Source organism: Anguilla rostrata, chromosome 15 (assembly GCF_018555375.3).
Source record: "Anguilla rostrata isolate EN2019 chromosome 15, ASM1855537v3, whole genome shotgun sequence".
In the NCBI taxonomy this organism is placed as follows: Eukaryota; Metazoa; Chordata; class Actinopteri; order Anguilliformes; family Anguillidae; genus Anguilla; species Anguilla rostrata.
Window position 1 is genome coordinate 36378608 of NC_057947.1, and position 27658 is coordinate 36406265.

The 27658-nt window shown below is 51.1% G+C and overlaps 1 protein-coding gene across 1 annotated transcript in view; it reads right to left on the reverse strand.

Moving 5' to 3' along the window:
- Positions 1-27658, reverse strand: part of vwa8 (von Willebrand factor A domain containing 8) — a 65402-nt gene that overhangs the window by 37075 nt on the left and 669 nt on the right. Inside the window, exons 2-21 of the mRNA XM_064309687.1 lie at positions 26258-26335; positions 25115-25245; positions 24439-24549; positions 20801-20968; positions 20258-20422; positions 20056-20105; positions 19634-19742; positions 18905-19009; positions 18559-18690; positions 17130-17264; positions 16588-16665; positions 13940-14100; positions 13347-13460; positions 9989-10157; positions 8318-8395; positions 7678-7793; positions 5285-5388; positions 4902-5008; positions 3426-3497; positions 2376-2452 (exon numbers count right to left, since the gene is read on the reverse strand). Of these exons, the coding sequence (XP_064165757.1) occupies positions 2376-2452; positions 3426-3497; positions 4902-5008; positions 5285-5388; positions 7678-7793; positions 8318-8395; positions 9989-10157; positions 13347-13460; positions 13940-14100; positions 16588-16665; positions 17130-17264; positions 18559-18690; positions 18905-19009; positions 19634-19742; positions 20056-20105; positions 20258-20422; positions 20801-20968; positions 24439-24549; positions 25115-25245; positions 26258-26335 (2260 nt within the window). The remainder of the gene's footprint in view (positions 1-2375; positions 2453-3425; positions 3498-4901; positions 5009-5284; positions 5389-7677; positions 7794-8317; positions 8396-9988; positions 10158-13346; positions 13461-13939; positions 14101-16587; positions 16666-17129; positions 17265-18558; positions 18691-18904; positions 19010-19633; positions 19743-20055; positions 20106-20257; positions 20423-20800; positions 20969-24438; positions 24550-25114; positions 25246-26257; positions 26336-27658) is intronic.

Consider the following 27658-nt stretch of genomic DNA (forward strand, 5'->3'; position numbering starts at 1 on the left):
TTGGTGGGATCAGCACTGACCAAGCAGCTCAACTTGCTCTTTCATAGCAACAGTGTCTAAGGTGATGTCAGCATGGAACTGTGAGGGAATCACATCATCAGCAAAGAGTGAGCAGAAGCTCCTCCTCCAGCATTGTGATGCCTGTGCATGACCAATCAGGTGATCAATCGCAGGTCAGCTGACTGCAGATTTCAACCTGTTGTCTGAGTGGGCAGTTTAATCAAAAATGGTGGAGGTTCACCGTTTACCCCCCCGTACTGCCCAATGGGGTTTCCTACATCAAAGCTCATCTGAACCACCTGAGTACGAGGTCACTGCAGCTCAAACCATGCCCCCCCCCCCCCCGGAGCACCTCATCACAGCACCAATCCACAGCATGGAGCACTGCTTCCTGTACCATCTCTCAAATGTTATCCGCAGTTGCCATGGTAATACAACGTAACACGGGTATCTAATTACTGCTGGAAATCTATTTTAAATTTTCTGCAAAAGGTCAGAAAGAATTTGAAACAAGAAACCCCACTGGAAAGATTTGGCAGGAAACAGATTTGTTGAGTTATGGAGCAGCGTAAGTGACAGGACGGGCAGGTTTATAGGCAGCACTGTAAAAATGACATCACCAATAAATAATGTCCACATAACTCCGATCTGGAGAGAGGCGTCTCTACGGCCTGCTAGTCGCAAAACACACAGACGCATACGCGCACACACACACACACACACACACACACACAGACGCGCATACGCACACACACACACACACACACACGCACACACACAGACACACAGACACACACACGCACACACACACACACACAGACACAGACACACGCCCATACGTACACGCACACGCACGCGCACACACCCAGAACACTCCTGAACTCAGTCACAGATAAAGTTCCAGTATACTACATAAGCATGCATATGTTATTCTGCTATTGCATTTGCAACTGAAACAGCATACATCTCCCATACTGCAGCAGACAGCATACATCTCCCATACTGCAGCAGAGATGTTCATTATATCACACGTTTCACACGAGGGAGCTGGGACTCCAGCACATCTTCGCCCATTTCTGCCTTTCTTGCCTATTTGGGATGAGAATCCATTAATAGACGCCCTTCAGCAGTCCTACAGAATCTCTTCTGAAGAACTCAGAATCCTCAGAATGCACCGGGCCCCTGTACAGGTGTCCCAGTTTACCCGCGACTGAAATAGCCGGCTTTGCCCTTGGAAAGGGGACCGAGCTTTTTTAAAGCAGGAGTCCGAGCACAGCTGCGAGAGGAGGGTGTTTATTATTTCTTTTTATAGAAATGTCTCTTTTGATATTCCCTAATAAGCGCCCGTGTGCCGCTTCTCCGCAGCGAGGACGGCTATTTGCAGCTCTGAAAGAAGAACAGCCGGGTGGAACAGAGCACCTCTCTGCTCAGCCTGTCTAATGGGAAATATAATAAGAGCTTATATTTTTATATAATGCGCAATTAGGGATTCCATTTACGATATGGGCGAGGGACACAGACCTCTTTTTGTCAAAAAAAAAAGAAGAAGAAAAATCTTTGAGGTTTTCTGATGGAAATAATAATGCACTGATAATAAGGGAATTACAGAAGATGAACCAGGTCATTAGCTCCTGGCTATCTTTGCCTCAGGTAAACCTCAGCAGTTTTGTGTGCCTAAGAAACAAAACAAAACAAACCAAACAAAAGAACTTGTTATCACCAAAAAAAAAACTTACAGGACAGTGGAGGCTACCGTACTCTTAGCGCCTGATTAAGAAAGACATTTTATAGATTACGTTTGAAAAACTGCTCATAGTCGGCAAAAGAAACTTAATATAAAGAAAGTTGGGTGGAGGATTGGGGGAATATCCTTTAGGTCTTAATGTCAATAAATTAAACAAATAAACTAATTACTTTGCTAATTAAATAAATGTCTATTTTATTTTTTATTTTTCAGAGGGGAGGGATGGTGACCTACCTAGTGGGGGGGGGGGGGGGGTACTGGGCAAAACCCATGCATGAGCTGGCATGTTTACTTACGGTAAATATAGCTGGTACTATTAAATCACTCATTCCTGCAGAGTAATACTGAGATTTTCCTAAGCTAACTGGCTAGTTTGCCAGCCAAGTGCTTAACGGAGGAAAAAAGTAGAAAATTCCCTCCCGGCCCCTAACCATCTTACCTTACATATAATATGGATTTTTAAAAACTCAATCTAATAAATCCCAATACAATCCTGTAACAAACTTTTACAAACACCACCAACCCCTCACTCTTTCCACCACAAACAGGAAGTGCGTGCCAGATACAAGCAATCGAGCAAGATCAGCCAGCAATCGAGCAATGGTGGCTGATATCCAGCATGGCTTCTTACCGATGGAGCTGAAGGTACTCTCTAGGCCTGTTCAGGAGATGCAGGAACCTATCCGCAATCTTGTTCTTCCCCACACCCTGAGGAAGCACCAATCAGAAAGAGACTTATGTGCACGTGCACCATAACAGAAATCTACTGAAATCTGTGTGATTACAGCCACATTTGAGGTGTCATATTTAAATCATGGCTTATTCATGTTGTACACGTGGATGTTGTCACCAGTTGCAGGAAGCGTAACCAAGACAACAGGGCAGAATTTTTGGGAAAGCAGTCCCGTGGGAAAGCCATGTTGAATGCTAAATAAAATTGTCTTCTCCTTATTCGCTTTTATGTAAAACCTAAACCCACACATATACACACATAACACATTTCAATAATATGTATGAAGCATTGTATATCAGTGATATGTGTAAAATAATACAAAAGTAAATATGCAAGTACATTATAACCTTTCACAGAAAGCACCACAGCGGCCTGTATGTAGAGCTATAACAGCACAGAGCAGAAGCTCCAGACCAGCGTGTCTCACAGCAGATGGGCCTTTGAGTGCTCCGATCCTGATGTCACATTCCCCACACGCGTCTGAGGTCACTGAAGCCCCCCCCCCCCCCGACATCACTGTCACACACAGGCGCTCAACAGGACAGTGCCGAGACAAAGACACGCCCACGTCCCCTTCCCAGCATCCCGCGGGGCAGAGCGGGGGCGTGCAGACTGATGGGGCGCGGGAGGCTTGGCATACGCTCAGACCCAGCCTTCCCAGAATGCCCTTCAGCGCCATACTCTATTCTGCTGGTCGCCATGGAGCTTGTTTCAGCACTAAAACCACCTGAACACTCCTCAGATACTGCCTGTGTGACTTAATCTGCCTGCGGTCTGCAGTCCGTCTGTCTGTCTGTCTGTCTGTCTGTCTGTCTGTCTGTCTGCCTGCCTGTCTGCCTGTCTGCCTGTCTGTCTGTCTGTCTGCCTGTCTGCCTGTCCGTCCGTCCGTCCGTCCGTCCGCCTGTCTGCCTGCCCGTCCGTCCGTCCGTCCGTCCCGCGCTCACTCACCTGGTTCCCCACCAGCAGCAGATGTTCCCCCAGCAGGAAGTCTTTCAGAATGTCCTCCATCAGCAGCATGTGCTACAGGAGAGAGAGGAGACTCAGTCACTGTACCGCTCTGAGCAGCACTGTGCTACAGGAGAGAGAGGAGACTCAGTCACTGTACCGCTCTGAGCAGCACTGTGCTACAGGAGAGAGAGGAGACTCAGTCACTGTGCCGCTATGAGCAGCACTGTGGTACAGGAGAGAGAGGAGACTCAGTCACTGTACCGCTCTGAGCAGCACTGTGGTACAGGAGAGAGAGGAGACTCAGTCACTGTACCGCTCTGAGCAGCATGTGCTACAGGAGAGAGAGGAGACTCAGTCACTGTACCGCTCTGAGCAGCACTGTGGTACAGGAGAGAGAGGAGACTCAGTCACTGTACCGCTCTGAGCAGCACTGTGGTACAGGAGAGAGAGGAGACTCAGTCACTGTACCGCTCTCAGCAGCACTGTGGTACAGGAGAGAGAGGAGACTCAGTCACTGTACCGCTCTCAGCAGCACTGTGGTACAGGAGAGAGAGGAGACTCAGTCACTGTACCGCTCTCAGCAGCACTGTGGTACAGGAGAGAGAGGAGACTCAGTCACTGTACCGCTCTCAGCAGCATGTGCTACAGGAGAGAGAGGAGACTCAGTCACTGTACCGCTCTCAGCAGCACTGTGCTACAGGAGAGAGGAGACTCAGTCACTGTACCGCTCTCAGCAGCACTGTGCTACAGGAGAGAGGAGACTCAGTCACTGTACCGCTCTCAGCAGCACTGTGGTACAGGAGAGAGAGGAGACTCAGTCACTGTACCGCTCTGAGCAGCACTGTGCTACAGGAGAGAGAGGAGACTCAGTCACTGTACCGCTCTGAGCAGCACTGTGGTACAGGAGAGAGAGGAGACTCAGTCACTGTACCGCTCTGAGCAGCACTGTGGTACAGGAGAGAGAGGAGACTCAGTCACTGTACCGCTCTGAGCAGCACTGTGGTACAGGAGAGAGAGGAGACTCAGTCACTGTACCGCTCTGAGCAGCACTGTGGTACAGGAGAGAGAGGAGACTCAGTCACTGTACCGCTCTGAGCAGCACTGTGCTACAGGAGAGAGAGGAGACTCAGTCACTACCGCTCTGAGCAGCACTGTGGTACAGGAGAGAGAGGAGACTCAGTCACTGTACCGCTCTCAGCAGCACTGTGGTACAGGAGAGAGAGGAGACTCAGTCACTACCGCTCTGAGCAGCACTGTGGTACAGGAGAGAGAGGAGACTCAGTCACTGTACCGCTCTCAGCAGCACTGTGGTACAGGAGAGAGAGGAGACTGTGGTACAGTCCCTAAACACACAGCGCTGTGGTACAGTCCCTAAGTCCCTAAACACACAGTACAGTGTACAGGACTGGTACAGTCCCTAACTGTAATATGACGCTTGTGCTGGATGCCATGGCGACGGACTCCAGGTGTAAGTACCTGAGTGTTCTCATAAAACAGAACGTCTGGGACCTTCATCTTCTCCTCGGGACTGTAGAGGGGAGCCGAGACCTTTCCGATCTTCAGGATCCCATCTTCAACTCGGCCTGCAGGGGGGCAGTGGGGGGGGCAGTAGGGCTGTAAGGGGGCAGTAGGGCTGTAATGGGGGGCAGTAGGGCTGTAAGGGGGGGCAGTAGGGCTGTAATGGGGGGCAGTAGGGCTGTAAGGGGGCAGTAGGGCTGTAATGGGGGGCAGTAGGACTGTAAGGGGGGGCAGTAGGGCTGAAATGGGGGGCGGTAGGGCTGTAAGGGGGGGCAGTAGGGCTGTAATGGGGGGCAGTAGGACTGCAGGGCATTGTGGGATGGAGGCTGGGGGAGACTCACAGCTGAGGTCTCTCTCCTGCAGCTCTGCTGGGTCCACTGTGTCCTGGATGGAGCAGTTCGCCAGGTTCTTCTGCAGAGCAGCCCGGGCCAGACTGGGCAAGAACCTGGAGACAAACACACAGGCCTCAACACTCCTACAGTCAGTCAACACTGCTGCTGCAGTCACTCAACACGTCCCCTGCAGTCACTCAACATTTGGCAGTTATGATTAGGGAGGGTAAAGGTTAGGGGTTAGGAGGCAGGGTGTAGGGGTTAGAGGTTAAGGAGGAGGGGGTTATAGTGTAGGGTGTAGAGGTTAGTGTGTAGGAGTTATGGTGTGGGGGGTAGGAGTTAGAGGTTATCGGGTAAGGGTTAGTGTGTAGGGCTTAGGGGTTAGGATGTAGGGGGTAGGGGTTAGGGGTTAGGTGTAGGGGTTAGGGGTTAGAGGGTAAGGGTTAGTGTGTAGGGCTTAGGGGTTAGGATGTAGGGGATAGGGGTTAGGGGATAGAGTGTAGGGGTTAGAGGGTAAGGGTTAGTGTGTAGGGCTTAGGGGTTAGGTGTAGGGGTTAGGATGTAGGGGGTAGGGGTTAGGGGGGTTAGGGTGCATGGTTAGAGGGGAGGGGATAGAGTGTAGGGGTTAGGATTTAGAGGGTAAAGCCGGGCACCCACCGCACGCGTCGCGTATGCGTCGCGTAAACAGCAGGGCGAAGCAGCACGGCGCGACGCGTAGGGTGTCTCCACTGGTTCCGTTTGTGTCGCGCAAAGGCTTGCTTAAAGCTATATATTCCTAGTAGCTCTCGCAGTCTGCAGTGGGCTTTTACATCGTGTATTTCACGTTTGTTCACGACTGTTGATTATGGGTTAAGTGAATACTTTGGTGAGAGACCTTTTTCAGTTTGTTAATTTGGTAATATTTCGTTAACTCGTAAATAGCCTACGTGAGAAAGTAAACGCTTTCAAGAAGTACCATAAACTTAAATCGCAACGTAGCCTGCATAACAATCAATCTCAAACTGTATTAATTTATTTGCTTGGTTAACAAGCGTGCCAATTTCATGAAGAATATGTAATGATCATAATAATAATAAATAATCCGTAATCAACCATTGGGAATTCCCGTGTTGTCTTGCCATTCACGTCAAAACATTTATAGGATCAGATTTAGTAAAATCAGCTAATCATGAAAAAGTCAGTAACAGTTTTAATCTTGAAGGGATATGAACACCACAACGCCATGAACACCGGAAGCTTTGAAGTACAAGTGCAATAAAGGCTTGCTTACAACTTCATTTATAAAATAGGTGCATTTTCATCGGCAAAACCACTAAATAATCTGATTTTTTTAAAGCTCTGTGGATTATCTGATTTTTATTAACAAGCCCTTTTTGAAAGCACGGCGAACGAAGACATCGGAGAAGTCAAATAGGCTGAGCAATGGTTGGTTAAAAACTATCTTCCAATACTCGAGCTAACAAACCGCTGCTCGGTGCATTCCCTTTTACGTCACTCAATAGCCTACGTCTTTCTGTGGTGTATTTTCAAATTTACCCCACCCCCTCCGCAAAATAAGACAGCGAAGTTTGCCTTTCCCCCAGGTTCCAGTTATTTATTTATTTTTACAAAACGAAAAGGCTTGTATTTTTTTTAGCTGCTTAAAAAATATCTGGGAGGTAACTAGGGACACACCCCCAGTAATATAAGAATGAAATATAAATCAGAGCATGTATACCTAGCATTTTAGAGCATATTTCTGTGTATAAACAGGCCAACGTGACGCGCGACAAGCCGAAAAAATAGAACAGAAGCGAAAAACTACGCTTCAGTTCGCTTGTGTCGCGCGAGCTTCGCAGCCGGTACGCGACGCGTTCGCATCTGGTGGAGACGACGTCGCCCGCTGCCGTTGTAATAACAGTACTTCAACTACGCTTCAGTTACGCGCGTAATACGCGCGTAGTGCGCTCGCGGCCGATACGCGTGCGGTGGGTGCCCGGCTTAAGGGTTAGTGTGTAGGGCTTAGGGGTTAGGTGTAGGAGTTAGGATGTAGGGGGAAGGGGATAGAGTGGAAGGGTTAGGGGGTTAGAGGGGTAGGGTGCACGGTTAGAGGGGAGGGGATAGAGTGTAGGGGTTAGACGGGTTAGGGTGCATGGTTAGAGGGGTAGGGGTTAGGGGGGTTAGGGTGCATGGTTAGAGGGGAGGGGATAGAGTGTAGGGGTTAGGGGTTAGAGGGTAAGGGTTAGTGTGTAGGGCTTAGGGGTTAGGTGTAGGGGTTAGGATGTAGGGGGTAGGGGTTAGGGGATAGAGTGTAGGGGTTAGGGGGGTTAGGGTGCATTGTTAGGATGTAGGGGGTAGGGGTTAGGGGATAGAGTGCAGGGGTTAGGGGAGTTAGGGTGCATGGTTAGAGGGGAGGGGGTGACCTGGAGAGGCAGGCTTTGTGGACGGCGTGAGACACGCTCTCCTCGGGGTACTGAGACAGACGGCGGCAGATTCTCAGCAGCTGCCTGGTGGACAGAGAGGAGGCCAGAGACTGCGCCTGGACAGACAGACGGACAAGAGTATGAGCACTGCAGTACAGACACACTGTCCTCACTGCAGTACAGACACACTGTCCTCACTGCAGTACAGACACACTGTCCTCACTGCAGTACAGACACACACACACTGCAGTACAGACACACTGTCCACACTGCAGTACAGACACACACACTGCAGAACAGACACACTGTCCTCACTGCAGTACAGACACACACACACTGCAGAACAGACACCCTGTCCTCACTGCAGTACAGACACACTGTCCTCACTGCAGTACAGACACACACACACTGCAGTACAGACACACTGTCCACACTGCAGTACAGACACACACACTGCAGAACAGACACACTGTCCTCACTGCAGTACAGACACACACACACTGCAGAACAGACACCCTGTCCTCACTGCAGTACAGACACACACACACTGCAGAACAGACAACCTGTCCTCACTGCAGTACAGATTGAGGTATAGACATGTACACACACACACACAGTTGGGTTGGGTTGGGTTGGGTACCGTTGGGTCGTTGGTGTCTCTCAGTCTGTGGGTTAACTGCAGCAGCTGCTCCACTGCTTCCATCGGAACATTTGGCGTCTGCAACACAAGAATACAGCACCATCACTGCACCATCACTGCACCTACAGCACCATCACTGCACCATCACTGCACCTACAGCACCATCACTGCACCATCACTGCACTTACAGCACCATCACTGCACCATGCACTGCACTGACACAGCACCACATCACATGCCATCCTGCATACTGCACCATCACGCACCATCACTGCACCATCACTGCACTTACAGCACCATCACTGCACCATCACTGCACCATCACTGCACTTACAGCACCATCACTCACTTGCACCTACAGCATCCGCACCATCAACTCAGCACATCAGCACCATCACTGCACCCCCATCACTGCACCTACAGCACATGCCTATCACTACTGCACCATCCACTGCACCTACAGCACCATCACTGCACCATCACTGCACTTACAGCACCATCACTGTGCACCATCACTGACCACCACAGCACCATCACTGCAACCATCACTGCACTTACAGCACCATCACTGCACCATCACTGCACTACAGCACATCACGCACCATCACTGCACTTACAGCACATCCGACTCCGCACTTACAGCACCATCACTGCACCTCACTGCACTACAGCACCATCACGCCACCATCACTGCACTTACGCACCACACACATCACTGCACCATCACTGCGACTACAGCACCATCACTCTGCACCATCACTGCACGTTACACAGCACCATCACTGCACCATCCACTGCACTTACAGCACCACTGCACCTAAGCACCATCACTGACACCTGCCTACAGCACCATCACTGCACCATCACTGCACTTACAGCACCACACTGCACCATCACTGCACTACAGCACCACATGCACCATCACTGCACGCACACACCATACTGCACATCACTGCACTTACAGCACCATCACATGCACCATCACTGCACTTACACACCATCACGCCACCACTGCACTACAGCACCATACAGCACCATCACTGCACTCATGCACTTACAGCACCATCACTGCACCATCACTGCACTTACAGCACCATCACTGCACCATCACTGCACTTACAGCACCATCACTGCACCATCACTGCACTTACAGCACCATCACTGCACCATCACTGCACCTACAGCACCATCACTGCACCATCACTGCACTTACAGCACCATCACTGCACCATCACTGCACTTACAGCACCATCACTGCACCATCACTGCACTTACAGCACCATCACTGCACCTATAACACCATCACTGCACTTACAGCACCATCACTGCACCTACAGCACCATCACTGCACCATCACTGCACCTACAGCACCATCACTGCACCTACAGCACCATCACTGCACCATCACTACACTTACAGGCGGGCGGGTAGGTGACTCACCGTGGTGCGGATGATGGCGGGTAGGTGACTCACCGCGGTGCGGATGATGGCGGGTAGGTGACTCACCGTGGTGCGGATGATGGCGGGTAAGTGACTCACCGTGGTGCGGATGATGGCGGGTAGGTGACTCACCGTGGTGCGGATGATGGCGGGTAGGTGACTCACCGCGGTGCGGATGATGGCGGGTAGGTGACTCACCGTGGTGCGGATGATGGCGGGTAGGTGACTCACCGTGGTGCGGATGATGGCGGTCTCCTCGGCGCGGCTCAGCGGCCGGACGGTGTGGAACAGGAACATGGTGAGCAGCTCGGGGCCGAGCCACTGCTGCGCCCCGCCCCCCACCACCGGGGGCTCCGCCAGCGCCACCATGCGGAAGGACGGGTGCACCGGGAAGATGGACCTGCCCCAAACGAGAGGAGCGCCGTCACCAAAGCAGGCCGTTACACACGGCCCACGCACGGACAGGTCACTGCGTACCGCACGGCATTATGGGCAGTCAGCAGATGCTCTTATCCAGAGAGACTGACACAGCTTTGGCTGTTTACACAGTTTACACAGCAGGGTATGTACTGAAGGGGTTCAGGTTCAGTACCTGCTCAGGGGCACAACAGCAGTGTCCCACCTGGGATTCACACCTTCACCCTATAGGGTCACGAGCCGTGGCCCCTGACCTTTAACCTCCCTGCTGCCGAATGAGAGAGCAGCCATCACCCACAGTCAGGAGAGAACGGGGGGAAAGATCTCACTCTTTCAGACGGCTCACAGATCAGGAAACGGAGTGTGGCACAGATCAGTAAGCACGGCAGAGTTCAGCCACGGCAGCTTTTCACACGGCTCTCAAAATCACTGCCATCGCAAAGAGTCTGATCGCTAGCGACTGTAAAACCGAACGATAAGAAAAGGCATGTAGAAAAACGTCTGAATCACATCGCCCTGTCAGACAGAGCGGCTAGCACGGGAGTGGACAGCCGCGACTGTCGCCACGGTGACGAGCGGCCGTGGGCGGAGCCTGCGTGTAATTCCCCCGGACAGCTCGTTCCCACGGAGACCCCCGCGTGACACGCGGCCAGACGCCTGCGGGGGGGGGGGAGGATGCCCTCAGAGACACCCCCCCCCCCGAGCCGCACGCCGTCGCCGGCATATCTGGGCTCTCTTGTTGCCTAGTAACCCTGCCAGACCACCCTAAAAATCCATTTACCACAGCTCCTTCATGGCTCCCATGTTCGTCCCCAGCAGAGAGGCTCCCTGATCTGGCCCAGATCCTCTGCAGTTTAACGCTCATATAAGAGCAGCCGCTGGGGGCTCCACAGCGTGTGAGAAACCCTGCAAGGCCTCCGGAGTGGCTGCTGCTAATTCTGTCTTTCATGTTGCAGAATGACCCCCCCCCCCACCCCCAGGATGTGTGTTAATTTTGGCACACACACACCATCAGTCCACATCCCTGGAAACCCATCACCCCAAATTCAAATCCCAACTGCTTTGAGGGGGATACAGTCTCTGAAGCAGGATCAGGTTTTATGAAAATCACTGAAACAGAGAAACATCAAATATGACTGACGAGGTCAGATGTGTGGAGCTGCCATACTTCTCTATCTTTGGCCTCTCTGCCCCCCCCCCCAGCTGGCAGACTGCTGCTGTCTTTTATTTTCTAAGCAACAAAAAAAAAGATCAGAAAAATATCCAAGAAAAGCACCCCTGTCAAAACGCCGCCATTTTAAAAAACTTTGGACTCGAGTTGAAGTTGAGTCCTTCGGTTCTCAAAAACTTGAGAAAATTTCCACAGATATCCAAAGGGCGTGGGAATGCTCTCCACAGCCAGCGATGTGTGACTCAGCAAACAACCCCCCCCCCCCCACGACCCCCCATGCAGAGACCGCTGGCGAGCTGATGGGCAGGGGGGGCGGCCCCGCCCAGCCCCCCCATGCAGACGGGCCGGAGGGCAGCTGAGGCCTGTCGGCGAGCGAGCAGCGCTCAGCAGCGCTGGCAGAGCCGCAGGAGCGGCGCCTGAAGCAGGGGAAGGGAAGTGGGCTTATTTTATCCTCAGACTCCCCGCCACACACTTCCTTCCTGCCGCTGGAGGAGGTGGGGGGGGGTGGGGGTGGGGGGGGTGCAGACACCCTGTGTTTCCCGCTCTTTTCCCCTCCGCCCCTTTCCTCTCCCTGACTTAAGGAACTCGCGCCTATTTTGGGCGCCGGGCCCAACCCGTCTGTCTCCGGGCGAACGGCGGTCGTATGGAGCGTAGGCGTTTACCGCGAACTCCGCGGCCAGCGAGCCCGTCACACTGGAGCACAGGAGCGACCCCGTCAGGCTGGGGCACAGGAGCGACCCATCAGGCTGGGGCACAGGAGCGACCCCGTCAGGCTGGGGCACAGGAGCGACCCCGTCAGGCTGGGGCACAGGAGTGACAGGATCGGGACGAAGGGGGCGGAACCGCGATCGCCGGGGGGGGGGCGTTATTCATAGGCCTGAGGTCATCTGCTGTTTACCGGTCAGAAAGCTGGCGGTCTCTCCGCGGTGGAGAAAAAGATCCTTTTCTGACAGCGAGATGGCTCACAGTACAGCACAGGAAGTGCCACACGTGGTCTGTTACATGCGCAGCCACACACTAAGAACACTCACCGGTCGCTGTCCCACAAACACACGCACCTGCGAACTGTGATTGCAGGTACCATGAAAATAAAATCATTTTGAACTCACCCAGATCATGGCCTTAACATCTAGGCGATGAGGAAGATTAAATGAACAGAAAAAATTACGTATATCCTGAACAAACTTTAAACCGTCAGGCGCTCTCCACAAAATGTGAGTGTTATTGACATGGAAACTGTCGTACACTCCAGATTTCACAGCTAGACCCCACTCCAGAACAAACCTCACAGATCTGGGCACACAAAGTCTGGCATGAAGGAAAGGTAAGGTAAGGCTGTCCTTTATACAGCACATCATGAATGGCTGCTCTCTGTTAAACTGATGAAAGACTTTGTTGGGAGATCGATAAATGAATCTTTGAAACGACTGCCCAAGTGAAAGTGTTGGTTTTGATTAACAGGCACACTGTGTCCCTCTCTGGCTCGTTCAACAGCTCCGCCCCCACCCAAACACACCGGTCATCACCCTGTCCCCAGTTAGGTCTGAGTGCAGTGGGGGGGGGGCTGGGATCCCCAAATCAGCAGGAGGAAATACAGGTGATAATGCAGCTGGAACACACTCTCACACTCACTCACTCTCACACACACACACGCTGTTCCAGCGCTCCACCACCCCACGCTGGTACCAATTCCAAACCTCTCACCTGTGGAACCGACCCGTTCACTCAGTCAGAGCCTGCGACCCCCCCCCCCCCTTCCTCCACCAGAACACAGTGCTTCTTCCACTCTTCCACTCCACACCTGTGACTCCACCTGTGCAGAGGCCAGAGGGGCAGCACAGTGGCTCAGGAGCTGGTGCTCATGCTGCTGCTGTACCTGAGGCTACGGTGCTTAACCTGAACCGCTGCAGTCAATGTAGGGGTGTGGGGGGCGTGTAGGGGGGTGTCGGGGGGGTGTAGGGGGGTGTGGGGGGGGTGCGGGTGGCGCGGGGGGGCTCATACCTCTCCTGCAGCTCCTGATCAGTCAGCTGCAGCTCCTCTTTCAGGGCCTGGTATCGGTCTGACCTCAGCAGCCGGGTCCCGTCATAGAGAGACAGCTCCCTGTCATGGATCAACCTGAGAGAGAGGAGCCACGAGGCCCTTTCCATGAGCAAACAGCAACGACTGGCTTACGACTGCCATACGACTGGCTTACGAGTGCCATACAACTGGCTTACAACTGCCATATGACTGGCTTACGACTGCCATACGACCACCTTATGACTGGCTTACGACTGCTGTACGACAGCCATACGACTACCTTACAACTGCCTTACCTTAGAATTTATCTGCATGTCAGCCATGAGCAAACACCAACGACGGCCTTAGCATCACTGCATATTAATGTTTTGTTGTGTTTTTTGCAGTCTGATACTTTGCTGGAATCTCTTAACATCCTATGAGCCACTGGCAGGAGAGCAGGACTCATTGATTGGCTGGACTGACTGTGGGTAATCGGGGCTCAGTGATTGGCTGGACAGTAGGACTGACTGTGGGTAATCAGGGCTCATTGATTGGCAGTAAAGTTTGAGTGACAGCGGGCGGTCCTCTCTGACCTGGACAGCACGGCCAGGGTGCCCAGGTTGACCCGGTGGATTCCGTCCAGCAGGACCAGCCTGCCGTCCCGAGCGGCGCTGACCAGGGGGGAGGCCCTCCAGGCCGTGTCCCCGTTTGGGAGGGTGTACCTCTGCTGCAGCAGGTCCCGTGCCGTCATGTCCTGCCAGAGAGAAGCAGCGCGGTGACGATAGGGGAGGGGCCGGGGGCAGGGCACTGCGGTCAGGGAGGAAGGCTTGCGGGTTCGATTCCCAGCTGGGGCACTGCCACGGCTGTTGTGCTTGAGTGAGGAGCTTAACCTGAATCAACTCAGTAAAATATGCAGCTGTGTAAATGGACTGCATGCAAACAGGAATATACGTTAAAGTTAGACCATCTGCCAAATGCTAAATCTTACATGAAATGTACAAGAGTATCTTACTGTAAGTGCTAAATACAGTGTAATGATCACATGTATGATTGCATGAAATAAACCACTGTGTGTTGCATGTAAATGTACATGTATGAGTGCATTTGCTAAATGCTGAATGTAAAGAGAAGATCGTATGAAATGGACACGGCAGGGAAGGAGTGGGCGCTGGATGCTCATCGTGTCAAAAACAAGGCAACACAGACGACCCTGAGGAACAGGACATGCACTTAAACAGGAAGAATTCAGGGAAGCTCAACTCTCACCGACATGGACCATCACCAATCATAACAAATCACAAGCTTCTTTTAAGACTGTTTTCCAGGCGTAGGGATTTTACGGATGATGCACACCATTTAGTTTCAGTCAGTCACTGTTATTTATTTATCTCGAGTGGTAGTTTTTCAGAATCTGAATTTGCCTAAACCTTGCTTGCACCCTTTACACCCAGGCACTGAGTCACCACATTTAACGAACTGCTTCAGTTCAGCCAGATGACCTTTCCACCCCAGTCAGAACATCAGCGGCCAGAAGGAAGCAGGAACACAGCTCTTACTGCTGTCCTCTACATCCAGGCAGAAGCAAGACGGGCTTAAAAATATCAGGAAAAGTTATAGGATTATATAGAGTTATATAGCTATATAGATTCACTTACAGGATTTTATTTTAGTGTGTAATGTTTTATTTTATAACACACAGAGACTTTTTATTTCTTTAGTTATTTTGGGAACACGTTAGAAAACAAAAAAAAAATGTGCAGATGTGATAAACTCTGGGCCCGTAGAATGAGTGTTCCTCAGTCCTCAGAATACAGAGACCCCACTCCCCACCCCCCCCAGCTCCCCTGCCCCCCCGTGTAAGACGCTTCCTCTTCCTGTCCCTAAATCAACAGCGGCCTGTAAGTTCCAGGCATTCCAGCGGGCACGCGCTCCCCAGGTTTAAGACTCTAACTGCCGCCCAAATTTACGCTTCCCTGTCAGCAGCGCGTAGCGGTCCGTTTAAAGTGCTCCAGAACGAGGGCGGGCTCCGACGAGGAGCAGAAGTGCCCACGGACGCACGCACGCCCCGCGCCCGACACGCCTGACCCCGTGACCCCGCGACCCTGCGACCCCGCCGGCTCACACCTCATCAGGCGAAACGACTCCGCCACCCGGGAAGGCGCGTTCCAGAAAAAGGGATTTCATCTCTTCACTTCCTGAGTCTCCCCTTCCCTCCACACTGCAGTGGTCTGTGATTACACCTGGGGGATCCATTCAGTGTCAGGACTGTATAACCAGAGCGCATATTTTTAGCCACATCTGAGAGCCAATTTATTATGTCCTACTTTAAAATGTGCTCAGAACATGTGATTAAAGGGAAATGCAGCAGACAAGCCAACAAGAGCCGGGTGACATTTGCACTTCATCCCTTTACTGATCCTGACCTCACAGGAAACCCGCTTCAGGCCCCTTTTATTACAACTGCATGTGCGCCCCCGCAAACGTACTCCTGAAATATAATATATTACAGGCAAAACAGCCAACAGAGCCAGAGGTACAGAAGACAACCGTCGGCATTCTTATAACACATGTTCCCAAATTTACTGAAAGCAAAAGAGAGAGTCTTCCTAAAGCCACAAGGAAAAGCTTGGGTGAAAAAAACAGAACGTGCAAACACGTAAGAAAGAGCTCAGATGAAAGGACTTCTATTTAAGGATGTTTTCTGCTCTGAAGAGATTCCTTCCTGCTTTGAGCAACGTTCAGGGCAGTCCGGCTCAGAGTGACGAACACTGAGCACCGTCAGATCTCCACCCCCTTTCCCCTGCTTTTTTATTGGTGGAGATCAGGGTGATTGTCTACAATGACCTCACAGTACACAACCTCCCTGGTCACAAGGCTGTAGCGCAGACCAATCGCATCACAGGAAAAAATGTGTACAACTGCTGCAGCGGCAGTACAGAAATGCCTGAGAAAAGTTCAGCTGAACTTTAGCACAGAAGAATCCCTCTGTGATTCCTTCCTGCCCGAACCAACAGAAACAGAGCATGCTCCTTTGCAAATAACACTGTTGGTATTGTAGGAGTTACACAGACTGCTTCTCACAGCAGAGAACAATAAATAAATAATGTGGACTGCAGAAGCCATTTTATCTTGTCACGCGTGTGCTGATATACGCGTGTGTCATAAATTCATTTGTTTTGTAGAATATCTTGGGGGTTTTTTTTTTTGCTGTTAAAGGGAGATGCGCAGGGTTGGTCAGTACCTGATACAGCATTATGGGCTCGGTGATATACCCCAGCATCTCCGCAAATTCTCTGGCGATCACAGACTTGCCACAACCCTGAAAAGACGATAAGAACAAGGTTCAGTGTCAGGTCACATGATACCACAGAAAACAGCAGGGCTTCAATACGAAGATCAGTTTCCTGCATTGGTAACCATGGTAACATGCAATTTCTTGACAAAATCAATTATAATTAGCATTAGTGCCACGATGAACAGTAGTCGTAAATGTCATCTTGTAAATAGTTAATTAGTCTTTTAAATCGATTTCACAGCAGACTTATGGTGCACTGAGTGCACGTTCGATGCAAAAGACATCGAGTGTACCTTGGGCCCATCAAACACAGGTCTTTGACCAGGTGGGACTGAGTGTACCTTTGGGCCAATCAAACACAGGTCTTTGAGCAGGTGGGACTGTGAGTACCTTTGGGCCAATCAAACACAGGTCTTTGAGCAGGTGGGACTGTGAGTACCTTTGGGCCAATCAAACACAGGTCTTTGAGCAGGTGGGACTGTAAGTACCTTTGGGCCAATCAAACACAGGTCTTTGACCAGGTGGGACTGCATCATCTCGGCCAGCAGGCGGGTGTGGGTGGGGGTGCTGACGAACCCAGGGCTGCTGCCGGGGGGGCGGGGGGGTCGAGTTCCAGCGGGGACCTGCGGGGTGGGTGAGGGGGGAGGGGAATGACTTGTTTAGAGGAGCAAATAGGGGTTTCACTACATCCACCAAAACATCTTTTCACTTCTACTCAAACCCAGGCCTATGAACGAACCAACAGTTCAGGAATCTAATGCTATTTCACCATTCCGGAGTTCAGGGAAAAACCAAATTCATACTGCAGTTCATATTAATGCCTTAGTTCCAGGCCAAAATCAACTGAGGAAAAAAAGGCCTAATCTTCAAAGACAGTTCTTCTCCCTGATAGCCAAGCTCCTGAGCAGACATGAAGGGGGTGCGGGCGAAACGGAGAACGCCTCCTCGCTGAGCTCATTCCAGCCTGTGCCCGCAGGCCCCGCGTGCCCCCTCACGGAACGTTCCGGCTACGCTGACCCAACACGGCCCTAACGTGGCCCTAACACGCAGCCCTAACACAGCCCTAACACGGCCCTAACACAGCCCTAACACAGCCCTAACACGGCCCTAACACAGCCCTAACACAGCCCTAACGCAGCCCTAACACGGCCCTAACACGCCCTAACACGCGCCCTAACACAGCCCTAACACAGCCCTAACATGCAGCCCTAACACGGCCCTAACACGCAGCCCTAACACAGCCCTAACATGCAGCCCTAACACGGCCCCAACACGGCCCCAACACGGCCCCAACACGGCCCCAACACGCAGCCCTAACACAGCCCTAATGCACAGCCCTAACACAGCCCTAACACGCAGCCCTAACACAGCCCTAACATGCAGCCCTAACACGGCCCCAACACGGCCCCAACACGGCCCCAACACGCAGCCCTAACACGGCCCTAACACAGCCCTAACACAGCCCTAACACAGCCCTAACACGGCCCTAACACAGCCCTAATGTGCAGCCCTAACACGCAGCCCTAACACAGCCCTAACACAGCCCTAATGTGCAGCCCTAACACGCAGCCCTAACACAGCCCTAACACAGCCCTAATGTGCAGCCCTAACACGCAGCCCTAACACGCAGCCCTAACACGCAGCCCTAACACAGCCCTAACACAGCCCTAATACGCAGCCCTAACACACAGCCCTAACACACAGCCCTAACACAGCCCTAACACAGCCCTACACGCAGCCCTAACACACAGCCCTAACACACAGCCCTAACACAGCCCTAACACAGCCCTAACACACAGCCCTAAGACAGCCCTAACACAGCCCTAATACGCAGCCCTAATACGCAGCCCTAACACGCAGCCCTGGCGCTGTGACCATGTGACCCGCAGCACTGGCGACCGCGCCGTCCAGCCCCACCTCGAAGGCGACGTCCTGGTCATCGACGCGCACGGTGACTGCGGCCCGGTCCGGCTGGTCTCCGGGGGCGGGTTCCACCTTAGAGACCGCGACAGCGGCCGGCTGCCGCCCAGAATCCAGGAGCTCGAACCGCTGAAAAGGAAGAGCCAGCACAGAGCAGTCACCTTCCAGCAGACCACCCTGCCCCTGTGCTGCACATTCAACTGCAGCCAGTAAAGCTCGCCAGGGCCAAACAACACAGTGAGGCCAGCCTGAGACTGGTTGAGAAACAGGCCAATGCTGTCCAGTCTGTCTTTGATTGGTTGAGAATCTGACCCCGTTTGTAAACCATCTGTGATTGGCTGACCTTCAGCGTGTTCTCCACAGCCGTACGGCCCTCCTTGCCCAGCATGGCCTCATAGGGGTACACGGTCTGGACCAGCTCCTGGGACGATCTCATGGGGAACAGGTCCTGCGGGACAGCCGAAAACAGAACCACTGTCAACTCCAGGAGGAAGAACACTTCTCTAAATCAACAAACTCAAATGATCATTCAACCAGCTCTGCATTCACACTGAGGTTACACTAAACACATAGTTCTTATCTGCTGGGTCCATTACAACATCATTCATGAAGGGTTCATGCTGAACATCTGTAGCTAGCAAAGCAACACAGAAGGCACTAGAACCCGTTATCAACCAGAACCTCCTCCTTGCATAAGAACATCACTACAGACACATCACTAATCCCCCTCACACACTAACCAGAACGCTGAGAACATCACTACTGACACATCACTAATCCCCCCTCACACACTCACCAGAACCCTGAGAACATCACTACTGACACATCACTAATCCCCCTCACTCACTAACCAGAACGCTGAGAACATCACTACTGACACATCACTAATCCCCCTCACTCACTCACCAGAACCCTGAGAACATCACTACAGACACATCACTAATCCCCCTCACTCACTCACCAGAACCCTGAGAACATCACTACAGACACATCACTAATCCCCCTGACTCACTCACCAGAACCCTGAAAACATCACTACAGACACATCACTAATCCCCCCTCACTCACTCACCAGAACCCTCAGGGCTGCCGGCAGATTGTCCAGGGGAAAATCCGGCATCCCCAGGCTGGAGGACTCCTGGGAGCAGAGGGTGGTCCCAAAGGACAGGAGCTGAGACACCCTGAGTGCAGAACAGCAGAGAGATTAACCTGGGTATAGGGTTGGGGGGGGTCAGGTGAACTACCCGAAAAACAGAGGGTTTGTTGCTTTTGTTACAGAGAGGACGTTGTGTTGGCACAGAATGATGCAGAACCAATGAAAAGACATGATCGAGATTGTGAAGGTGTAATTTTGTGACAAATCTCATCAGAGATTCAATTTCGCCCCTGCGGGAAAAGGTCTGATGAGCGGAATCATTGAAAGTGTTTAGTGGTGATGGGAATGTTCCGGGGCCGTTGCCCTCGGTTACTGGCACACGGCAGAACCGGTCTTACCTCTGAGGCTCCACGTTCGGCCCAATGCTGTACAGAACCTCCAGCTGATCCTGGAGAACAGGGGAGAGACACAGGGGGGTCATGCAGCAGAGATCACAGGGCTGTCTGAACCAGCAGGACGGGGGGGCAGGACAGGGGGGCATGGGGGGGGGCTCACAGGGCTGTCTGAGCCAGCAGGACGGGGGGCTGAGGGGGGGCTCACCTTAAAAGGTAGGTAGTGCACGTCCCTGGCCTGGAATCGGGAGCGCAGAGGGGGGTCCAGGGGGTTCCCCGTGTATCGGGGGACCGGCAGCCCCAGAGCAATGACCCGGAAGTCCTCGCTCACCCGCACGATCTTCCACGCATCCAGCTCCTCTTTAGTGTGCTCCTGCAGAACCACTATAACTTACCCCCCGTACACAAACAGAACCGCTTTAGCGTGCTCCTGCACCCCATGCACAAACAGAACCACTGCACACAGAACACAGGACTCACCAGCCGGACACAGACCCGCTATAATTTAAACTTCCAAAATACCATTGAACTGTGATACTTGGCCAGGTATTGAAATGCATGTAAAATTTCTAGCAAATGCTAGCAGACCTAATCCAGGCTTGGATTAGGCTCAACAGATAGATCAGTCGTATGAAGCCTGTTTCTACATCACGTTCGCATGTCATTGGAGGTTCCAGAGGTAAAGCTCCAGTGGGAGGAGCCTCCAGGCATGTCACTCACAGGTCAGCTGACGCAGGTGGGTGTGGCTCACCTCCAGCAGCTTGTCGTAGCGCTGGGCGGACGTGAGGAACCGCCCGTCCTCCAGCTGCATCTCTCGGTTCTCCAGCAGGTTGTTCAGAACCGGCAGGACGTTCCGCTCGGCCTTCTCCAGCCCCTCCAGAACCAGGATCCGGCCCTGCGTGGCGGCCCGAACGGCGCACTGCGGGAAAGGGGCGGGGCGGAACTCACCATCAGCACCTCAGCCGAGCGCTCGCTGTCTCTGAACCATTTTACTCGACGCTCACAGTGACCGCCATTACATCACCGCTTCTGACGCCCCTATCACTGAAGGCCTCACTGCTGGACTCCCTCTCACTGCCCCCGCTAAATTTAAAAGGGTCCGACAGAAACTGCAACTCCTGACGACCAACAACATTTCCTGTGAAATATACCGACTGACCCTGACAGATTTAAACACAGTCTAATGGATGTGGAACTTTTCTCCTCCAAGCTTGTCTACGTTCATCGTGATTGTCGAGCAGTATAATTTATGTCAGCTTCACTGGCTAGCCTCCGAGAAAAAACATTTAGCAACAAGATCCCGGCTTGCAGCAGTTCTAAAGCCTTTTCAAAATATCCTGTCCACAGCCTGAAATGTTTCATTTCCATTTTAGATGAATCTATTCCTTCCTTGGAACAAGTACAGTATTCTTATTCAGTCTACTGTTACAAAGACACAACCGTGCAAACATACTGAAATCAAAGAGTGCTGACGTCAAAGAGAGGAAATTCTACACAGTCAGACGACCACAGAGCATCTTGCCATGTAATTACGCCTGATTCTGAGGGAAAAGGTCCCATAAAACTATGCCCAGATGCTCTAAAATTAACTGTAGATGTGTTCTCACAGTAGACACTATAATCACGTCATTGCTTCTATGCCAGGTTCACTGCAGCAGCCAGGCTGGGGAAAGCCACACTCCAGCACCGGTGAGACTCCAACAACCGGTGCATCTAGCACGACGTACACAGCCCTGACCCAATTCTGACCCCTCACTTCAGTTAACCCAGTAAGGTGTAAGATTACAAATGTGAGATCAGAATGTTGATAACTGAACATTCTAATGTAACAACCACTGCCGGTGACTGAAAGCAGTGGAGTTCCAGAACACTGACTTAGAATGAGGAAAAAACATTCTGAAAAACCTGCTCTTCAAAGGGCCAAAAAAACAGAAAACATCAGGTCTGCTCCTGAACTGAAAGCTCCTCATTTTTTCAGATCAGGGCGGAATATTGTGGGAGTAAACAGACAAAGTCGAACTCTTATTAATGCATCAGTTTTAATCTCTGAACCCACACAATGTCAGAGCTGTTCAAGGGTCTGTGTACTTTTGCAGACTACTCTACACCATATAATACACAACGTTTCATTTGTAGAAGGGTTACTTTGTTTTTATGGCTCACTGTCCTGTAGAAGTTAACGTGGTTAGATTTCGTTTGTGAAATAAGTGAAACTCTTGGAACAGTACTGAAATGACAAACCCAGCTAAATGCATATGAAAATCCTCCACTCTGCTCTGAGCAGGGCGCTTCAGGAGAAAGCAGACCTCTCTCCAGCTTGCTCTTACGGGTGACACACATAGCTGGGAATCAATGTAGGACTCGGATCGGGAACACGTCCCTCTGGAGAAGACTGCCGAGAGACAGGCTCCTCCCACTTCCACTTCCACCAATAGGAGGGCCCATCCCCTGCCAGGCTGCTCCCATTGGCAGCTTCAGGAGACCCACACGACCCTTGAAAGTAGCACACTCTGAACCCCGGGAGAGATTCAGAAGTTCCTGGCATCAGAAAGAACCGTGGCTTCATCCCCATGCTCCATTTTCATTTTATTTATCCACTCATTTATTTATTAAATTCTCTCCTCACTGTTAACCTTACCGCTCAATCTAGGCCCTTTTACCAGTTTTTGCTCAAGTGGCATTAATCTGGATTTTTAACTAAAAACCCACAATGCAATGCCAAACTGAAAGGACAAACACTGCTTCACCTGCTCTGTTCCTCTCAAACAACATCCCTCATTCCCTCCATCCCTTCTTCCCTCCATTCCTCCATCCCCCCCATTCTACTGCTGCGAGTAACCTGTTTACATGCTTTCCATTGTTGTGTTATTAATAACTGGAAAACCCAGCCTGAACCAGCATGATATTTGGCATCAGGAAAACATGGCAAGCTCTGCCAACTCCAAGTGAGATTCTCTGTGCAATGAAAACATCAATTAAAAAGGCAAAGACATAAAATCCACGGGTGGGAGTGGGGCAGGTGGCAGGGGCAATTAATTAAACTCTGGTTAGTCATAGCTGAGCAGAGGAGACCCAAATACCATTCCTTGCATTAATAACACAATCTATAATAAGAGCAACAGTCGGCAACAGAGTGGTTTCCATGGATACAATGACCACCTGGGCATTCTTTTTTTTATATTTATAAAAGCAGCTTTGCTATTATTGGTCGGATTAAAATACATATGGAAGAAAAAACTAATTTAAATTTGGGATCTCCTAAATTTGGGGGGCAAAGCGCTATCTATGCGATGGAGGCTGTTTTGATCTCTGGAACTACAACTCAGAAAGAACTACATTTCCCTGAACGACAAATGCACCCAGCTAAAACAGATGTTCATTTGTGCTTATAAGCTGCAGCAAGCAACAGATAGGTATAAGTCCTGAGAAAGGGTGAGACTCCTTACACACAATACGTTTTTTTAATTGAATAATGTATGCACACTAATAACTTTTCTGTAGATGTACCAGAGTTAGCCAGGAAGGCTAATCCTCATCTTTAGTCCCCGGTTTGCATGTCTTTGGACTGTGGGAGTGCGCTGCGCTGACCACTGCGCAACACCCATATTATGTGCATCTGGGCCAATTATTTATAATTGGGCCAAAGTATTTATAGCATGTAAACAATTAGGCGACTGTCAGATCCTGTTCATCAGTCAGCAAATTATAAGCCCATCGTCTTGGTGATCTAGTTTATCCATGTAGGGCAAGAGTGACCCGTTTGAGCTTTACTGTCCCTTGTGAATCACACCAAAGAAACTATAACTCAAGTCTGGCTACCGGGGTTGATAACTGTTTGGGATCAAACCAAAGCTGGCCATTTTTACCTTTCTCTAAGGAATTTGAGCACTTATTTCAGGTGAGAGAGAGTACGCTCTTATTCCAGGTGAGAGAGTATGCTGTTATGTCAGGTGAGAGAGTATGCTGTTATTCCAGGTGAGAGAGTGCACTGTTATGTCAGGTGAGAGTAGTGATGTCATGGAGTACGTTATTCAGGTGAGAGAGTATGCTGTTATTCCAGGTGAGAGAGTGCTTTATTCAGGAAATACGCTGTTATTGCAGGAGAGTACGCTCTTATTCCAGGTGAGAGAGTATGCTGTTATGTCAGGTGAGAGAGTACGCTCTTATTCCAGGTGAGAGAGTATGCTGTTATGTCAGGTGAGAGAGTATGCTGTTATTCCAGGTGAGAGAGTACGCTCTTATTCCAGGTGAGAGAGTACGCTCTTATTGCAGGAGAGAGTATGCTGTTATTCCAGGTGAGAGAGTGCACTGTTATGTCAGGTGAGAGAGTACGCTGTTATGTCAGGTGAGTGCACGCGGCGGCCGCCATGTTTGCGGGGGGGGCCTTGCCTGGTCGATGTAGTAGGCGGTCCCGGCCCGGATCTCCCGCCGCTGCTTCAGGTCCGTTTCCGTGGTGTCGCGCGACAGCGCCACGTACTCCACCTCCCGCTTCGTCAGCTCCTGCACCCGCAAGACCAGCCTCAGCACGTTACCGTCACAACCAGTCCCCTCAGCCCCCAGCCTCCCACCCCACGTTACCGTCACAACCAGTCCCCTCAGCCCCCAGCCCCCCACCCCACGTTACCGTCACAACCAGTCCCCTCACCCCCGACCCCACGTTACCGTCACAACCAGTCCCCCCCCACCCCACCCCCGTTACCAGTCACAACCAGTTCCCCCACCCCGACCACCCACGTACCGTCACAACCAGTCCCTCAGCCCCCAGCCTCCCACCCCACGTTACAACTCGCTCACCCCAGCCCCCACCCCACGTTTACCCATCACCCAGCCCACCCACACGCCACCCCAGCCCCACCAGCCTCACCCCCCCCACCCCACGTTACTATCACAACCACTCCCCCACCCCACGTTACCAGTCACAACCGTTCCCCCACCCCACGTTACCGTCATAACCATTCCCCCACCCCACGTTACCATCACAACCAGTCCCCTCACCCCCGACCCCCCACCCTGCCACCCCCGACCCCCCACCCATGATTCCGGAGGCGGGTCAGGACTGCTTTACCAGGTACTGCATGGCGATGGAGCGGCGGAGGGGGCCGGGGGGGCCGATGAGGAAGACATCCTGCCCCAGCAGGTCCTTCTGCATGATCCAGCGCAGGTGCTGGGCCACCGTCTGCGGCATGGAGCCCGTCACTGCCAGAGAAACAGCACCCCATCACCCCATCAGCCCAACAGCCCAACGCCCATCACCCCATCAGCCCATCAGCCCAACAGCCCAACGCCCAAACACCCATCACCCCATCAGCCCAGCACCCCAGCACCCCATCAGCCCAGCCCCATGCAGGACATGCAACAACACCTCATCAACCCAGCACCCAATCAGCCCAACACCCCAACACCCATCAGCCCAACATCCATCAGCCCAGCACCCCATCAGTCCATCAGCCCAACACCCCATCAGCCCAACAACCCAACACCCCATCAGCCCAGCCCCATGCAGGACATGCAACAACACCTTATCAACCCAGCACCCAATCAGCCCAACACCCCAACACCCATCAGCCCAACAACACATCAGCCCAACATCCATCAGCCCAGCACCCCATCAGCCCAACAACCCATTGGCCCAGCCCCATGCAGGACACACCACAGAATCACAAGGGATTGATCCATACTGTGCAACACACTTTACTCAAGATTCACAGGGGATTGATTGATCTATACTGTACAGCATACATTGCTAAAGATTCACAGGGGATTGATCCTTACTGTACAGCACACTTTACTCAAGATTCACAGGGGATTGATTGATCCTTACTGTACAGCACACATTGTTAAAGATTCACAGGGGATTGATCCTTACTGTACAGCACACATTACTAAAGATTCACAGGGGATTGATTGATCCTTACTGTACAGCACACTTTACTCAAGATCCACAGGGGATTGATCCTTACTGTACAGCACACTTTACTCAAGATTCACAGGGGACTGATCCTTACTGTACAGCACACTTTACTCAAGATTCACAGGGGATTGATCCTTACTGTACAGCACACATTACTAAAGATCCACAGGGGATTGATCCTTACTGTACAGACAGTCGATTGATCCTTACTGTACAGCACACATTACTAAAGATTCACAGGGGATTGATCCTGTGAACCCGAAAGCGTTGTGTCTCTAACAGGGTCGGCGGACTCACTGTGCTTTATGGGCACGAGCTCCGGGTTCCGAGGGGCTTTCAGCCGGAATGAGAGTTCCCCTATTTTTACAGTGTCGCCTGCAGGAGAGAAGAAAACACACTGTTTACTACAGAGCCCAGCAATCCATGCACCCAGCTACACGCGCAACTCAACGAAAAGGGCAGATTGAGTTACTCAAATGGACTACATTACATTACGTTACAGGCAACTGGCAGACACTCTTCTCCAGAGTGGCTTACACCAAGTGGTGACTAAGTGGCTTCAGATGTTTCCAGTTATCTAAAATGTCATAAATGTTTGCCATTGCGAAAAACAATGACTGTACACATTCTAGAACTGAAAGATCACCCTATCAGGGTTCAAATTTTTTGATGTGACCAAGGAGTCAAGGCTTCACTGTAAAATCTGAACAGAAATTACAAAACGACTTAACATCTCTGTTTAACATTATTTACATGAGACCAAATTAAATGTCCCATTCCACTCAGGACTGAGAATCCAAAGCAGGGTGGGAGAGTCCCAGAGTAGGTTACTTTGTCTTGATGAGGCAGATTTCATGTTCTGCAGTATATTCTACACAAGCTTATCTCTGTACTCTCGCTCAGTTTGAAAAGCCAGACCGGGTTATTTTCACTCGAGTTCACCAGTAGATCTTGTACAAGATTAAGCAATAATTCAATCACACAAACTTAGTCTATTAAAGGCAATCAAATTAAACCCATCCAGATGAATCCGTATCTCTGTCAGTTCTGTTTTATGACACATTCATAGTTATTTTTAAACTGCTTTAATTATATTCTGCTTAATTAACTGCATTAAAACCGTGGGGACTAAAGTTGGAAATACGATTCCTTTCAATGGGCACTTGATCTTTTAAAATCCTGTTTCTTTAATTTTTCAAACTTTAAGAGCTTTAAGTTTTGTTTTTTGGATTGGGGGGAGCTTTGTTTGATTTAATGGCATATACCGTTAACACTGGCTAAGTACATTTGATCGAATCGAGGGGATTCAGTTGGACCACCCTAACCCTAACCCTCAGCGACACCAGCAGTACCATCAACAGACTGAGCAACAGAATCTGCTCAGTATGTCTTTAACTCTGAACCAGTACATTAGCTAGCTAATATGAAATACAATCGATTTCACAGCTGATTAAACGTTGCGAGTTTCGATGTGTACTAATGAGTAACACTTAAAAACACGTACGTGTGTCGATCTTAAAACCAAATCTGCATTTTCACAACCATTAGTTTCACAACACGCTTCAAAACATTATCTCTAAAACAGCATTTCAAGGGTCAAAGGTACAAACATAGCCTGCTAGCTAGCCAGTTAGCTGCTCACTGTCGCGAGATGGCTATTCCTGAAATGCAGTTGAATAAACAAATAAATATTTCAAA